The sequence below is a fragment of the Ochlerotatus camptorhynchus genome, unplaced genomic scaffold (assembly GCF_037179485.1).
Source record: "Ochlerotatus camptorhynchus isolate MF236.1 unplaced genomic scaffold, CSIRO-AGI_Acam_v1.1 ptg000558l, whole genome shotgun sequence".
NCBI classification, from domain to species: domain Eukaryota; kingdom Metazoa; phylum Arthropoda; class Insecta; order Diptera; family Culicidae; genus Ochlerotatus; species Ochlerotatus camptorhynchus.
Genome location: NW_027041041.1, coordinates 653,536 through 665,875, shown reverse-complemented (window position 1 = coordinate 665,875; position 12,340 = coordinate 653,536). Strand labels below are relative to the sequence as shown.

General features: G+C 43.1%; 1 protein-coding gene across 3 annotated transcripts in view; it reads right to left on the bottom strand.

The window, feature by feature from the left end:
• Positions 1-12,340, bottom strand: part of LOC135713497 (atrial natriuretic peptide receptor 1) — a 292,939-nt gene that overhangs the window by 9,056 nt on the left and 271,543 nt on the right. For all 3 annotated transcript variants that reach the window (XM_065236626.1, XM_065236625.1, XM_065236624.1), the window contains 3 exons: positions 12,151-12,286; positions 11,882-12,093; positions 11,324-11,819 (listed from right to left, as the gene is read on the bottom strand). In XM_065236626.1, coding sequence (XP_065092698.1) covers positions 11,324-11,819; positions 11,882-12,093; positions 12,151-12,286 — 844 coding nt within the window. The remainder of the gene's footprint in view (positions 1-11,323; positions 11,820-11,881; positions 12,094-12,150; positions 12,287-12,340) is intronic.

Genomic DNA, 12,340 nt, shown 5'->3' with positions numbered 1-12,340 from the left:
TGTACAGCCACCAAACTGTACGAGTTAGCCGCAGAACGCCAGTTTGCCTTAAACTGTTTCTCACTTCCAACAGTTTTTTTGGGCCTTCTTCAGGTTCCGCTTGACGAAGGCTTAATGTTTTTTGATTGAGCAGAGCTCTGGCGTGTTGGGAGGAAGCAGACGTTTTTCCAGACGTTCACGTAAATTTCCTGGTTGACGGCCTGGTTTTCAATGAAAATGTCGCTTTTAAGCCACAGGTAAGCATGTTTAACCAGATAGTGCTTCTCGAACTTCGACAGTTTCATATGCTTGAAAATGTCTGCCACCTTTCCCCTTCTGGTTTCCGTATGAAACTCCAGCCCACTTTTAACGATTTCACTAACTTTTGACGTAGAACTACTTCTTTGTCGACTATACTGGGGTGCAAATCAAAAAATATGTGTGGTGAAGGAGTGTTAGGTTTTGAACGCTTGTAACTTTGTCATTTATACATGAAATTAAAATCCAATTACGCCAATCGATAGGATATTACATTACGAACCTGTTGAAATAAATATTTTTTTCCAATTTTTCTGTAATTAAACTTTTGAAAATGTACAAATGATAATTTTATCACTGATTTCATGAAATAAGCCTTTTTCCCAAACCCAGTAATAATAAACGAATACCATTTGGTTGCACATCATTCTGCTTGAACCTGAAAAGATATAAATCAGCGCTGCTCTCATGCCTCCGCTCATTACCGCTTCGGACGGCGTGGCACTAGGTCCTGCATCAAACAGGACTAGGTCAGCGGCTAAAGGTGGATCACGGCGTGTCCACCACAATGAGGATTGAGACTTGAAAAAACGTGCATGTAAAACCCCCTCCCGCTTAAAAACAATAACCCGAAAAAGACATGGACTTTGACGATCATTTTTTTTTCGGGAAATACATTTTAAGCAAACCCTAATAATGTATGAACAATTAATTTTTTACATGCGAAGCCAACATTTTCAAAAAAAAATTGCTTAATAGGAGACATACACTCGATGAATTACCAACAACTGACTGTAAAACATATCTGGTACCTCTATATATGCAATTATATTAACATCCAAAGTCCATCTTTTTTTACATATTCTGCACAAAAGAAACTTTTTGCTCCGCCCCATTCATAAAAACGGCTGGAAATCCTATCAGGTTCTGAACCTGAAAAGATATAAAACAGCGCTGCTGTCATGCTTTTGCACATCATTCTCTGCTTGAACGTCAAGCAGTACAGTTCGGTCTTTGCTCGCTCTGTCGAGTTGTTCTAAAATTTCTAGTTTGTTCCAAACATTCGCAGTTTAATCGCGTCGTCAGTAGTGTCGGTCGCTTCGTTTGATGGGAAGACAGCGCTCCCGGAGCAGGCTCCGAGAGAAAACGGAGAAGAAGAACAGCGGTGAGGGTAGCTTGAGTGTACCTATTTCGAATAGGTACGCTACTCTTCCCACCGATGTAGGGAATCCCACCTCAGCCACGGTGAAGCGGTCTAAGAAGAGGAAGAAAAATCAAGGCCAGTCCGATGGTGCGAGTGGACGGGACGATGCCACCGCGACGAACGTCAGCGTCATTGGTGATTTTGCCGACGCCGTCGACAACGAAACTGCTGCCACCCCGAGTGCAGCAAAAATGAAGCTTCCTCCACTGGTGGTGAAGCAAGTCCCACTCAACACGCTGATTGGCGATCTTTCATCGCTGGGCGTTGCAGCTGAGTTTAAGCTCGGCAGGATCGGCACCAAGGTGATGCTCCGAACAAAAGCGGAGTACGAAGTGGCCGTGAAACATCTGAAGGATACCAAGGCGGAATTCTTCACGCACGACATCCCCGGTGAGAAGCCCTTCAAGGTAGTCATCAGGGGTCTACCAAACTTCGACCCCAAGATGGTCGAAGCTGAAATCAACCGGTACAAGCTTGCCCCAATCGCTGTCTTCCGAATGACAAGGAGAGACGAAAACGTGAAGACGTACCCGGATTGTCTTTTCCTGGTGCACTTCCAGAAAGGGACAGTGACGCTCAATGCGCTACAAGCCATCCGATCAATCTGCTTCATCATCGTACGGTGGGAGCCATACCGTGGCGGCCATCGTGACGTAACGCAGTGTATGAGGTGCCTCAATTTTGGACACGGTACCCGCAACTGCAACATCAAGCCACGCTGCAGCAACTGCGCTCAAGAACACGCCACTTCCAACTGCCCTGCGGATGGAGCCGTGGCGATAAAATGCGCTAACTGTGGTGGTGCACATCAAGGTTCCGACAGACAGTGCTCCAAACGCGAGGACTTCAAACGCATCCGAAAGCAGGCGTCAAGCAACAATCAACCAGGACGCAAGAAGGACAAAACCCCATCATTCAGGACGGAGGATTTTCCGCCTCTTCGTGCTCCCCAGCAAAGGCAAGCGAATTCGCGGGTGCAACCCGCCCCCCCTCAAGAAGCTTCCGGTGATTTTGCTGGCCAAAGCTCTCCATCCCCCCCTGGATTCTGGAGACAACCAACAGCGCAAAACAACAACCCCGATCTGTTCTCAGCGGATGAACTGATGGAAATTTTCGTCAACATGTCCGGTGCTCTTCGTAAGTGCCGCAATAAGCCCGAACAGATCCAGGTGCTCGGTAAGTTCATCATCCAGTATGGCGTCTAAACCGCTAACTATCGTCACCTGGAATGCTTGCTCTGTAAGAGCAAAAGAGATTGAGCTTGCCGACTTCCTCCGCAAGCACAGCATCGACGTGGGCCTTCTAACCGAGACCCATCTAAAGTCCGGCGACAGCTTCTGGTTGCCTGACCACAACATTATCCGGCTTGATCGCACCAGCTCCAGGGGGGGTGGTGTTGCGGTCGTCGTCAAGAAAGGAATAAAATACCACACTCTGTCCCATATTCGCACCTCTATCATCGAGGCCCTTGGTGTGGAGGTGGAGTCGTCGACTGGATACGTCCAGTTCATCGCCGTCTACTGCCCTCGACAGTGTGCCGCCAGCAGTGGACTAGCGGCTAAATTTAAGAAGGACCTGTCCACCATCACCCGTACCGGTTCCCGCTTCGTTGTTGGAGGAGATCTGAATGCTCGTCATGAGGCATGGCGGAACTACCAGCAGAACCAGAACGGTCGTCTGCTGTTCGACCATTCGCAGCATGGGCTGTACTCCGTTTGGTTCTCGGACGAGCCAACATTCATCTCACCGGCAGGCAACCCATCGACGCTAGACCTGTTTCTTTCAAATACCGGCTTGTCCAAGCCGGTAGCCTTAAACGAACTCAGCTCCGACCATCAACCGGTGGTGGCTGAACTGGGATACAACGTAGCTGCTGCTCCAAGCCTGCGCAAGGACTACCATCGCGTAAACTGGGCCCAGTTTGGACGCGTGGTAGACAGGCACATCATCGACAACCCGCCGCTTGACTCCGTGGAGGACATCGACCGAGCGTTGGAAGTACTCCATCAAGCCATAACCGTGGCTGACGAGGCGTGCGTCCGACGAGTTCCTGTGAGGGGTAAGTTTATTGCTATTGATTCCCACACCCAACTCTTAATTCGCCTGAGAAATGTTCGTAGACGCCAGTTTCAGAGGACTGGAGATCTAGCGAGGAAACGTGAAATGGCCAATCTGAACAAGGAGATTGCTTCCAGAATGGTCTCACTCCGGAACGAAAGTTTCGGGCGGCTTGTCCAGAATCTGGACGACCGCTCCAGAACATTCTGGAAAGTTGCCAAGGTCTTAAAGACGCACCCTAAACCCATTCCGCCACTAAAAGATAAAAATGATGACGATCGGCTCATAATCACCCCTCAGGAGAAAGCAAATGCGATTGGTGAGCATATTGCCAAATCGCACTTGCTTGGCTCCAACATCCAAAGTCCGCTCGAAGTTCAGGTTGAGCAATGCGTACTCAACCTTGATTCCTCCCCTTGTGCCATCCCTCCGGAGGATAGAATCACAGTGGAACAGATTTGCTCAGCGCTGAAATGCACCAAAAACATGAAAAATCTCAGCATGAAGGTTCACTCTCTGCTGGCTGCTGTCTTCAACAGATGCTTGGAACTGCACTACTTTCCAAGTATCTGGAAGACAGCGAAAATCATACCTATCCGCAAACCCGGGAAGGACCCAACGCTAGCTTCAAGCTACAGACCAATCAGCCTCCTTTCAGCGCTGAGCAAATTGTTCGAGAAACTCATTCTCAATTGTTTGCTCAAGTTCGTCGAGGAAAATAACATTCTCCTTCCGGAACAGTTTGGGTTCAGAAAGGGGCACTCCACCAATCACCAGCTAGTGCGGGTGATGAATAACATCCGAAGTAACAAAGCTGTATCCAAGTCCACAGCCATGGCATTGTTAGACGTTGAAAAAGCGTTTGATAATGTCTGGCACAATGGGCTTGTACACAAGCTTTGTAACTTCAACTTTCCATTACATCTGGTTAAAATCACCCGTAGCTACCTCCAGCAAAGGTCGTTTAAGGTATCGTTGAATGGTTGTCTTTCCGACACGTTTTCCATCCCAGCAGGAGTCCCGCAAGGCAGTCTGCTGGGACCCTTGCTCTACAGCATTTACACTTCCGACATTCCTCCCCTTGGAGACGGTTGCGTGTTTTTCCTGTTCGCAGATGATACCGCAATAGCCGTCAAAGGAAGGATGCCTCGCGAAATAACGAACAAACTTCAACGATGCCTTAACGCCTTTGCTGATTATGCCACCACGTGGAAAATCAAAATCAATGCTTCCAAAACACAAACAATCATGTTCCTCCATCGGCAATCACCCAAACTAAAACCGACTCCCTCTTGTACTGTAATCATGGATGGCACAAGGGTTGAGTGGTCCGCCGAAGTAACCTATCTCGGGATGTTGTTTGACGAAAAGCTCCTATTCCGCTCGCATGTGGAGAAAACCGTAGTCAAGTGTTCCGCCTTGGTTAGGAGTCTGTATCCGCTGATTTGCCGCAGATCCCGCCTCTCAAGGGTGAACAAACTGGCCGTCTACAAACAAATCGTAGCACCTGCGATTCTCTACGCTGCTCCGGTGTGGGAATCATGTGCACAGACTCACAGGAACAAAATTCAGGTAGCTCAGAATAGAGTGCTGAGGATGGTTCTTGATCGTCCTTTCGACACTAGAATAACAAATTTACATGAAGAGGCAGGCATTGCCAAAATAGATTCCAAAATTAACGAAATTAAGACTAAATTTACACAAAAATGTAATTTATCAGAACATGCTTTGATAAGCAATTTGTATATAGTAGGTTAGGTGTATATAGTAGTTGTAGGTTAGTTGTAGTTGTAAATAGTAGTTATAAGTAGTCTCCTTTTTCCAATTCAAATCAAACCAATCCCACCAAGGTGGTCATACTTTAAAATAGGCCTGATAGGACTAGGAACTGTAAATAATAATTAAAATCTCAAATGTACCAAAGTTGAAAAGACGCATCTGTGTCACTTAACAAATTCATACATGTAAACCACACAATCACAAGAAATAAAGATCATTTAAATGGCAAAAATGCTTTTGCACATACTCCACCAATCACCAGCTAGTGCGGGTGATGAATAACATCCGAAGTAACAAAGCTGTATCCAAGTCCACAGCCATGGCATTGTTAGACGTTGAGAAAGCGTTTGATAATGTCTGGCACAATGGGCTTGTATACAAGCTTTGTAACTTCAACTTTCCATTACATCTGGTTAAAATCACCCGTAGCTACCTCCAGCAAAGGTCGTTTAAGGTATCGTTGAATGGTTGTCTTTCCGACACGTTTTCCATCCCAGCAGGAGTCCCGCAAGGCAGTCTGCTGGGACCCTTGCTTTACAGCATTTACACTTCCGACATTCCTCCCCTTGGAGACGGTTGCGTGTTTTTCCTGTTCGCAGATGATACCGCAATAGCCGTCAAAGGAAGGATGCCTCGCGAAATAACGAACAAACTTCAACGATGCCTTAACGCCTTTGCTGATTATGCCACCACGTGGAAAATCAAAATCAATGCTTCCAAAACACAAACAATCATGTTTCTCCATCGACAATCACCCAAACTAAAACCGGCTCCCTCTTGTACTGTAATCATGGATGGCACAAGGGTTGAGTGGTCCGCCGAAGTAACCTATCTCGGGATGTTGTTTGACGAAAAGCTCCTATTCCGCTCGCATGTGGAGAAAACCGTAGTCAAGTGTTCCGCCTTGGTTAGGAGTCTGTATCCGCTGATTTGCCGCAGATCCCGCCTCTCAAGGGTGAACAAACTGGCCGTCTACAAACAAATCGTAGCACCTGCGATCCTCTACGCAGCTCCGGTGTGGGAATCATGTGCACAGACTCAGGTCGCACAAAATAGAGTGCTGAGGATGGTTCTTGATCGTCCTTTCGACACTAGAATAACAAATTTACATGAAGAGGCAGGCATTGCCAAAATAGATTCCAAAATTAACGAAATTAAGACTAAATTTACACAAAAATGTTATTTATCAGAACATGCTTTGATAAGCAATTTGTATATAGTAGGTTAGGTGTACATAGTAGTTGTAGGTTAGTTGTAGTTGTAAATAGTAGTTATAAGTAGTCTCCTTTTTCCAATTCAAATCAAACCAATCCCACCAAGGTGGTCATACTTTAAAATAGGCCTGATAGGACTAGGAACTGTAAATAAGGAGAAGTAGGTAGGAGAAGTTTTCCTCTACTCGATGGTGATGTCGATTTGCCAGGGAGAGCCATGACTTCCGAGAAATCGTCGCGAGAAGTCATTGTTTACAAAAGCTGTTACGCCCTAATTTCAGCTCTATCTAGAAATGTGAACCATTTCCCATAACAAACAATTATGAAAAGAATTATTTAAATCGGTGAAGGTCATGTTTTCCGATTCGTCATTTGGCGTGGAACTGCTTATTTAGATCATAGTTGTCCTTGATAATAAACTTTTAACAGTGTCCGGATGTATGGACTAAGGGTCTGGATTTCGGTGCATTACGGTAATTCAGGACAAACTCGATAGAGAGAATCAATCATCTCAGTTTAGCCTTTAGGATTCTCCAGGTCTACTGCTAACCGTTGATCAAGTTGGTGTGAAATTCGTCATCTACAGTAAAGTTGTAGTTGGAAAAATTTCCTATTACATAGTACAGATAGCTGGAGTCCTTTTTGAATAGGTCGTATCTCCATTTGTCGATCAAAGAATCGATTAACTTGACTCGCTTTCTACCACAAACTGAGCGGTAGATTTGCAATATTGATGCGTACAATCAAAAGTACAATGACTATATCGGGCGTAACATTTGAAAACGGCACGAAAACTAGTAAGGCCCTTTCCAAGGCTTTAAAAATGGAACTAAAAAACTGGGAAAAATAAAGGTACAGTACAACTGGACCAGTACCTTAAATTCTCGGAAATCTAAAGTTTTATAAAGCCGAACGCTTTTCATACACAAAAAATTATTTAATCTTTATTCAAAAGATTTGAATACATACGCTGGTTTGATAACAGGACACTGTTCTTGTAAATATCACCTGAACATCATTGGTAAACTTCATAAAGATAAATGTCGCTTTTGTAACTTAAAGAGTGAAAATTCTGAACATTTGCTGTGTGACTTTGTTGCACTATTTCATAAACGATGCTGATATCTTGATAAGGGTCTTGGGAAATCAGGGCTACTGCTTCCAATCAGGTAATAAATTTCATAAGGAATGTATTACCTGGTTGGGATAATTGCTTACAATAGTAGTAGTAGATACTCAAACAATAGTGGCTTACCACTACGTTATGGCATAAATAAAAAGAGGATACACAACAATAGATTACAGTCATGGTCACAGTGGTATTATGCCGCCAACATATGGAAAAGGCCCTTTCCATGCGAACTGATGAACGCCCACGAAAACCAATACCACTAACGGAAAGGGGAGAATTTATCCTACTCGATTATGTTTTTGATTTGCGTGGGCGTACACCTTTTGTGTACAAATGCTTTTGTGCCGTTTTCAAATGTAACGTGAGATATTAAAGATTGCAATAATACCGCGCTGGGGGCGGTAGAAAGCGAATGAAGCTAATTGATTTTTTGATCGATACATTCCTGTTCACAAAATCGACCTATTCAAAAATTAATCGAGAAAGTAAGTTTCATCTTTTTCCTAAACCTTCCTGCGAAGCAATTTGGTAAAAAGCTAGGACGTGGTGTATAAAAGGCCCCGTTTTCTCATAGTGATTCCCAAATAAACTTTCAAGGATGGTTTTGCGGTGATGGTCCTCACTTTTCGTTAATGCCATTGCCACTGATTTGATATTTTTGGTTAAACCTACTTAGCATTATTTCCAAGATTTTTCTGCTTTGTCTGATTGCTGAAAACTGAAAGAAAGGAATTAACTTGGGATTACATTCCATTACTAGATTAAACAGTGCAGCGACAATGTAGACCAATTGGCAGCATGGAAAGTCAACCAACACTGCAGGAAAGCTGTTGTCACCGTTAGTTTTTGTTGATGATTCGAAAGAAGTAGTAATGAAAAGTGTTTCACAATTACATTTGGAATGCAGCGCATTTTTTTTACTTAAATCGTTTGTTCGTATCTTCTCTAGTTGTTTTATGAATCCCATTACTTTTTTGTAGTACATATCGTTTCCCGTGATTTTGTAAATTCGGCTATTTTTACGATCATGCGAGGTAGATATGCCAATAACGAACTAAGAAATTTAATCAAAACAGATTACCGTGAACGAGGGTTATTCCGCGTGGTTTGTTATTGCGCTCACGCAGGTTTCAATTCTATAAATTGATGCAAATAAAAAAAGGTGTGCTACAGTCGTGTATATATCCTGTTTCTTTTTATTTGCATCAATTCATCGAATTGTAGCTCCAGTGAGTGGAACTACAAACTGCGTGGAGGAATAACCCACGTTTGCTGTACTTGTTTTTATATAGGGTAGAATGCCACTCCATCGTAATCGCCCATCTCCGTTCTATCGAGCAGAGCAGAACACATCAATAATATCACGATGCACATGTTAATAAAACTGTCGTTTCAGTGCGTTAGCTTATTATCTACAAAACAAAGCCTATTCGAGCGCATTGTATGAATATTGTAAATGAGTGTTCTCAAAACAAAAGAAGCGCTTCTAGCAAATCAATTTTGATGCCTTCATTCGTAGAACGAAGGAAAAATCTAGATAAAAAAATGACTTGGTTGCCAGTTCCAGAGTAAAGCAGTTAGTAACACCCAGGAGTTCACCCAGCAACTACAATCTTCAGGAGACATCAACGAGGACGAGATTATGGTATCTTTCGACGTCACAGCTCTTTTTCCCAGCGTACCGGTCAAGGAAGCGATCAACCATTTGGAGGACTTGCTATTAACACAACGAGAGGATGCAGCATGGAGAAACAAGGTTCGGACGTACCTTAAGCTGACCCGCCTTTGTATGGAAGAGAACTACTTCTCTTTCCGAGGTAACTTCTACAAGCAGACGAAAGGAGCCCCAATGGGAAACCCCCTATCCCCCTTCTTGTGTGAACTTTTCATGGCCAACTTGGAGACAATCCTGAAGGAGAAAGGACTATTACCAAACCGTTGGTGGAGGTTTGTTGACGATATCTTCAGCGTAGTTAAACGGGAAGCCCTTCCACAAATTTTAGATGAGATCAACAGAATTCATAAGGATATCAAATTCACTCACGAGGTAGAAAAAGACGGGAAACTCGCATTTCTCGATCTTCTAGTCATCAGGGAATCGTCATCATCTTCCTCGCTTGAATACGAAATTTACAGGAAACCAACAAGCACCAAAAGAGTTATCCCCTATACTTCCAACCATTCGTTCCAGCAGAAAATGGCCGCCTTTCACCACATGATTCACCGAATGCAGACTCTTCCACTCAGCGATACAGGAAAGGTTAAGGAATTACAGTACATCTTCGAAACAGCAAGACTCAACGGATACAAGGAGACCACAATCCAGGCAATCATCGATAAAAAAGCGAGAATTCTACAAAGGAGATTATTTACAACCCTCACCACAGCACCTGAACCATTGAAACGAGTGTCCGTTCCATTTGATCAAGATATTACTTGTAAACTAAGACCACAGTTAAAACAATTCGGATTAGATTTAGTTTTCACCAGTAGACATAACCAGTTGAAATCATTGTTAGGATCCACTAAAGACCCAGTTAATGTTTTAGGTAAAGCAGGTGTATATAAAATAAGCTGTAATCATTGTAACAAAGTATATGTAGGACAAACCAAGAGAACTTTAGCAACTAGATTTAAAGAACATATAGCGGAGGTTAATAAGGCCAAAAAGCAAGAAGAAAAGGGCCTAACATATGATTTCAAATCAAAGGTTGCAGAACACATATTCACAGAGGACCACCAATTATCGACGGAGGACATAACGATTTTACGAACCGTATCTACACCATGGAAATTGGATGTTGCAGAAAGCCTCGAGATCAACAAACAACGTAATTCAACTTTACTCAACAGGGATCAAGGAAACGGACACACATGGCTTTTCAAGTTACTACCTAGGACACATCAACGAGTAAGCAGCGGAGTACCTAGCGGAGTTCCTGTTCCTATAGAAAATTAAATTTAAGTTTACCTAGTTTCTAAGTGAAAATGTACCTGTGTTAATATATATTCGGTAAATGCGATGTTTTTCTTCAGTCGAGTATTAGTACAAGACACTGAAGAAGTCTGCACATTGTAGACGAAATACGCGTATCTGTCAAGGATAAGCAAATAAAGTAGTGGAATTAAATGGAAAATACTAATCCTTCTCTCTCTCATTATATAAAAAAATGACGTTTCACTAACACACGGAATTGAAACTCGTAGAATGAATTTGGATTAGATTTCTAACAATATTTTAATAATTTGTGTCTTTACCAAATCTAACGGTACGTATAGAAAGGTAAATAAACTCGAAAGTCATCTTTAGTATTATCACTTCATTGTTAGGTTCATATCTTTTTGAAAAAGAGGGGTTGGGTGTGAGTAGTGCTTAGAAGGACGAAAATTAGATCAAAAACTCTATATAGCTGAAAGGCGAAAAATCTCAGCTAATGTTTAACATTGCAAAGGAAGTAATGCCATCAGTGATGTTGGATTCTGTATGTAGGGTCTAGTCTTCATGGCATCAGTTGGTGATTGGCAATTGGTAATGGTTTAAAGACAAGCTCGATGTTGAAAACGTGTACTAATTTTTCGATAATAGAAAAATTGACAACACCATCGTTTAGAGGAAGATTTCCTGTCATCAAAACTTCACTAACATCCAAAATTGATATTGTGGCATGTTTTCTTTACGAATATATCCATTATACTTACTTTTCCAATAAGCATAGCTCTCCTGGTCTAGCTCCTCGGTGGGTCTTCTGAGCTGATGCAGCCCAAAATCGGTAATTTTAAGCACAAAGCGTGAATCCACCACGCAGTTGGACGATTTGAGAGCACCATGCGAGTGAATCTCGGTGGAATGCAAAAATGACATACCCTTGACAATGTCATGCATGAGTGAAATCTTGAACATCCAATCAAGTTTGATGGTTTCATTTTCCAAAATATCCTGCAGGGAACCTTTCGGACAGTACTCCGTTAGTATGAATGGCTCCGGACTGGGATCAAGACAAGCACCGTAGAATCGAACAAGATGATCGTGCTGGATGTCCTTCATTCGCTTGAACTCCAGCATCATGGTGCGGTTTAGGTTCAGATTGTTGATGTTAATCTTTTTGATTGCAACTTTGCAACCTTTGTAGAATCCAAACAAAATGTAGATCTGCCGGTCACCAGGCAGCGAATTAAGGTCTTCGGAGTAGATAGTCTGAAATCGTACTATTAATTGGTTCATAAATTACTAGAAGGTGCGTTGGTGCGAGTACTTACAGCTTGACTGCCACGTTTGGCCATCAGGTGTAGACTACCCCGATGGCCTCGACTAGGGTTGCAGGAAAGCACCTCGTTGGCGTGCACTTTCCATGTCATGGAGTTGATTTCCGCTTCGAGTTTGTAGTGCCGATACCCGAGGATCGACGCTATTGCCATGAAAATGACACACATACCAAGAATCAACGAAAGAATGGCATATCCGGGCAGGGCTAAACGAAAGAATATGTTACCGTATTTGAGCTAAATACAATATTACAAACGCTTACATTTATCCGGACATAATGAGCCATCGAATCCACAGGTTGGTCGATCAGGTGGAGCTTTCGTTCTACCTCCGGACCAGTGAATTTCTTTGCCTTCAACGAATTGAAGACCTCCGTCGTGGAAGTAGTTTGCTACTATCTTGGGATGAAAACAGAATTGTTAGTTCTCCAACATTCCATTTAAAAGTGATTA